The sequence below is a fragment of the Camelina sativa genome, chromosome 6 (genome assembly GCF_000633955.1).
Source record: "Camelina sativa cultivar DH55 chromosome 6, Cs, whole genome shotgun sequence".
Taxonomy (NCBI): domain Eukaryota; kingdom Viridiplantae; phylum Streptophyta; class Magnoliopsida; order Brassicales; family Brassicaceae; genus Camelina; species Camelina sativa.
The window spans coordinates 24,899,526-24,904,078 of NC_025690.1; the positions used below are offsets into that span (position 1 = coordinate 24,899,526).

At 36.1% G+C, this 4,553-nt stretch overlaps 1 protein-coding gene across 1 annotated transcript in view; it reads right to left on the reverse strand.

Annotated features, from left to right (window-relative positions):
- Positions 2,675-4,553, reverse strand: part of LOC104793479 (probable pectinesterase/pectinesterase inhibitor 17) — a 2,978-nt gene continuing 1,099 nt past the window's right edge. The window contains exons 2-3 of the mRNA XM_010519833.2: positions 4,193-4,347; positions 2,675-3,521 (exon numbers count right to left, since the gene is read on the reverse strand). Coding sequence (XP_010518135.1) covers positions 2,836-3,521; positions 4,193-4,347 — 841 coding nt within the window. The 3' untranslated portion in view covers positions 2,675-2,835. The remainder of the gene's footprint in view (positions 3,522-4,192; positions 4,348-4,553) is intronic.

Sequence of the window (4,553 nt, forward strand, 5' to 3'; positions counted from 1 at the left end):
ATCCAACGTTCTGGTTACAACCGGGTACACTCGACACGACAAGCTTGCAAGCTGAGACCACTCGCAAAACTCAAAAGCTGGGGACAACGTCTCAAGCAAGGTTTCAGACATTTCAGGTCTACGGAAAGATCCGAATGCATACCCGACCCGGTGCCAAAGGGGCACTTGGCGATCTACGTGGGTCAAACAGACGGCGACTGTCACAGAGTTTTGGTACCCATCGTTTACTTTAACCATCCTCTGTTCGGTGAGTTGCTCAAAGAATCCGAAAAAGAGTATGGATTCTGCCACGAAGGTGGTATCACTATTCCTTGCTTGTATTCTGACTTCGAACGGGTCAAGACCCGAATCGCATCCGGATCAAGTTCTCGGATATTTCCATGGAGCCGTCTTTGCCGCAATTGAAGACAATTTATGGAAAAAGTTCTTAGGATTTTCAACCTTTTTTTAGTAGATATTGTTCCCTTTAATTTACCATTTTCCTATCTTGTTACTTTTTGTCACTTTACTCTTTTCTTGTGATATATAGTCAATTATACAGTAAGATGATAATGTAAATAATTATTGAGTCTAATTGTGATTATTGATAAATGATGTGATAAGCATGGGGACACTTAGTGGTATATTTATTATCTTTGGACATTGATATAAAGATCAAATGGAATTGGTGATGAACAGCAAAGGAAAAGTGTAACACGATTCTATTCTGTGGTCTACGTACTCAATATTTTTTTAGCTATCAACCGCAAGGATTTGTTTGTTGCTTGCTTATTCCCACTAACTTGATTCTAAATCTTTATCGAATAGTACTACTTCTACCAAAAGAAATATATTTCGAATACTATTTAAGTGTGGCTAGGTTAGACGACAAAACATTTTGGCTTTTGTGGTTGCCTTGTCTGATTTGGATACGAAACACTTTGACGTGAAAGATGTTCAAATCTAAAACGAGCGTCGGGATGCGATTGATATCCGAAAGAACAACTAATTCATTTATATATTTTTGACTTCTGGTTACATATGTCTCTAATGTTCATACAATGAATTGTTTAAATTTATACTATGAAAAATATTATTAGTACAAACCACTTAACTAAACATGTTCCAAGTGACTTTTTGGTTACAAATATTCGGTCTGTCTAAACGTACAAATAATGACGAATGCATGAAAACTATATTTGGATACTCGTGATCAAATGAATTATGAGAGAATACTAAATTGATATTTCAATTTCTTATGTCATATACTGACGATTCGTCCATAAGTAGAGTGCATAAGACACCGATGTTAAGTGCTTAATTATAATTAAAATTATAATGTCAAATTTATATAGCACGAAATTGATATACGAATCTAGCTCGTTTAAATATTTGACTTTACGTTATCTGCTTTTCATCACTAATATTTGAGGAACATTAGTAACCAAAATTTCAGCTAAAAAAGTCAAATACGATGGTTGGAAGAAAACATTACACGTTAAGGTATACGATGGTTGGAAGAAAACATTACACGTTAAGGTATCCGTGGTCATATGCATTTGAAGATATCGATGCCATGTATATGTATTCATTAGCAGTTAGTTTTGTGAAAAAGAAGACAGAAGAATGTTTTGAACTTGTTAGCTGTCATTTGTCAATAAGTATTCTCCTTCAACCTATATATCTACATAACGTAGTCTTGAGAGAAAGAGGCAGCCGTGTTTTACCAAAAAAATGGCTGACGTAGTGAGAATCTATGCACTTTACGCAGTACATGTTATCACAATTAATCTCAAAGACGAATCAAAAATGTTAACAAAAATAATAACCCGTACACTCATCTCACATGCATATTTACTAATAGGGTAAATTGGTACTCTTATGTTGAAAAGTTACAATCAATCATGCATGTATGATTGTAAAAAAAAAAAAAACGACGTGCGGGTTCGGGCACTGCTTGAATACAATGAAATAAGTGTAAATTGATGATACTAAATTATGGAAACAATACATGCGACGGTTCTCGGAATGACTTTCTCCACTTGACCATATATATGTATATATATCTATTGGTGGCTTGGTGCGATCTTTCCTTTTCAGGTGTAATAGTCGAAGATCTGTAATGAGACAATTTTCATCATAGGTTGAGTTATAGATTGGTCCAATATTAAGATTTATCTATTGAGTTGACATTAATTTGCATGTGTGGTCGTAACCATTAGCTGTTTGGGTCCCATACAAAGAAAATAAACCCAACTTGTACCTACACGAGGCAAATAGTTAGTGAGAATTTGTTTTAATTAATTTATTAAACTTACAAATAAGTTACATCCTTATAATAAATAGCAAAAAAAGATTAGCGAACTTCTGGGGTTGGGGTTTTACTTGTTGTAGGATAGACCGGCTTGTGTTGCTGAACTTGTTTCCGAGAATGCTCGTCGAGTTACAATACCGCGACATATTTGTATTTAATAATTTAAGTTTATTCTTTTTTCTTTTATAACGAGAGTTTTCTCTCTACCAAATTTTTTTTAAAAAACAAATAGCAAAAAAGAGATCTCTCGTCTCTGTATATCGTTATAATTAAACAGTTTATATATATATATATATATATGTTTCATCATATTAACCAAAAAAAATGGTTTCAAATTTTTTGAACGAATCCAGCTTCGCTAGTATTTGTAACACTGGGTCATAGAGAAGTTTAATGGGCCTTATAAAGAAAATGAAATTACATACATGAAATAACTAATAAAGACTTCTTACAATGAAACAAGCAATCTTTATTCTTTATAATAGACGAATCAACTGTGTCGTATATACAGCTTAATTTGCATCATAATGTATATTAATTTTTTAGAGACCAGATGTAAACGGTACGCTGGAAGGAATCCAAGAGCTACCGGCGAGGAAAGTACCAACAGTAAACTTGGAAGCCTCCGAAGCAGAACGAAGGACCCGGAATCCAGGCCATGTGACCCGAGCGGAGGTTGAAGCACCTGGACCTGTGTTCTGAAACTCAGCGTAAAACAAAGTCCTCAAAGCGAAGTTACCATCCCACTCGAGCCAGCCACGTGGATCGATCAAACTATCAAGAGATGTCTTCATGAAGACCGTCCTAGAATATTGTCTCCAAGGTCGACCTAGATAAGTCTTGGTGGATCCCAAAACAGGTCGAAGATCAGAAGCTGCGGTGACCCGGGAGTTGTGGATAATAATACCCGTGTTTTGATTCGGGTCTGATCTTCCTTGAGCAGTGATTGTGTTGGTCTTGCTACGTGGGCGACGTGCAAAGATGTTGCAGTTCTGGAGAACCGCGGCTGCGTTTCCGAAGATGAAATCGACGGTTCCGTAAACGTCGCAATCGCGGTAAAACTGACGGTTCGAGTGCACGTAGAGTGTGTCTTGGTAACCTTCGAAACTGCATTGGTAAAAAACGGATAGATCCGACCCGGATCTTAGAGCTACCGCTTGTGCGTTGTTTGCACCCGCCGTGTTTCGGAACGTGATCCCACGAGCTATGAAACCATCTCCGACCGCCGCTGCAATTATGTGAGACAAACCGTTAATTCTTGTTTTACATTTTAATTGAATGTTAATTAAACGGGATTATAAATCTAATACATTATCATAAAGTATGTCTCTATTGCAACTTTACTTAATTTGGTAGAATTTTGTAAAACGTCAAATTAAAAATGAACTATCAATAATTTTTGATATTATCAATAATTTTGCAAAATGTGATTTATATAATTTTGTTAAGGAAGACAATAACAACGTACGAAATTGTGAAACTATTATGTCATTTCAGTAATTATCTAAGAGATTTAATTTTGTCATGTTAATGATATTGTAAATTATTGAGTAATAATGGAGAATTGCGTACATTTCAAAATAACCAAGGAAACATTAGTAGGAAAAAAACTACGTTGACTTATGTCTATCATAAGATTGCCACTTCATTTGTAAGAAAAATATTAAACATCTGGACCTACGGCTATGATTGTAGAAAATTCAAGACTAAATTCAAAATCTTGAACCTACAAAATATAAGACGCAGTGACGTGGTTCTTTTATTTATATCATTTTCAATTTCGCTATCTTGTTTGGTGTGTTCATGCACGTAACAGTTCAAATGCTGACACACTAAACCTTACTATATCTCACGAAAATAAGCAAAGTTAATCATTTGTTGTTTTGTAACTTTACGTACCGACAGTAGCTGAATTAAACGTTGTCGTTCCTCCTCCAACACTTCGGCTTCCGGTAATAATCGTCCTTCCTTTACCATCACCTCTCAACATAACATTCTTTTTTCGAATCTCAAGATTCTCACTGTAAACGCCTTGCTTCACATATATCACAAACCTACCGCTTCCCGAAGCAGCGTTAATCGCGTCTTTTATCGTCTTGAAATTACCAGACCCGTCTTTCGCAACCACCGCGTTATCTCTTGGCGTCGAGGTTTGCAAAAGTTTCCTGTCACCGGGTTTGACCCACGACGGGAACCCATCTTTCTCCGGTGGGGTGTAGTTGAAAGGAACTTTGTTGATGGCGAGTGTATTGCATAAAAG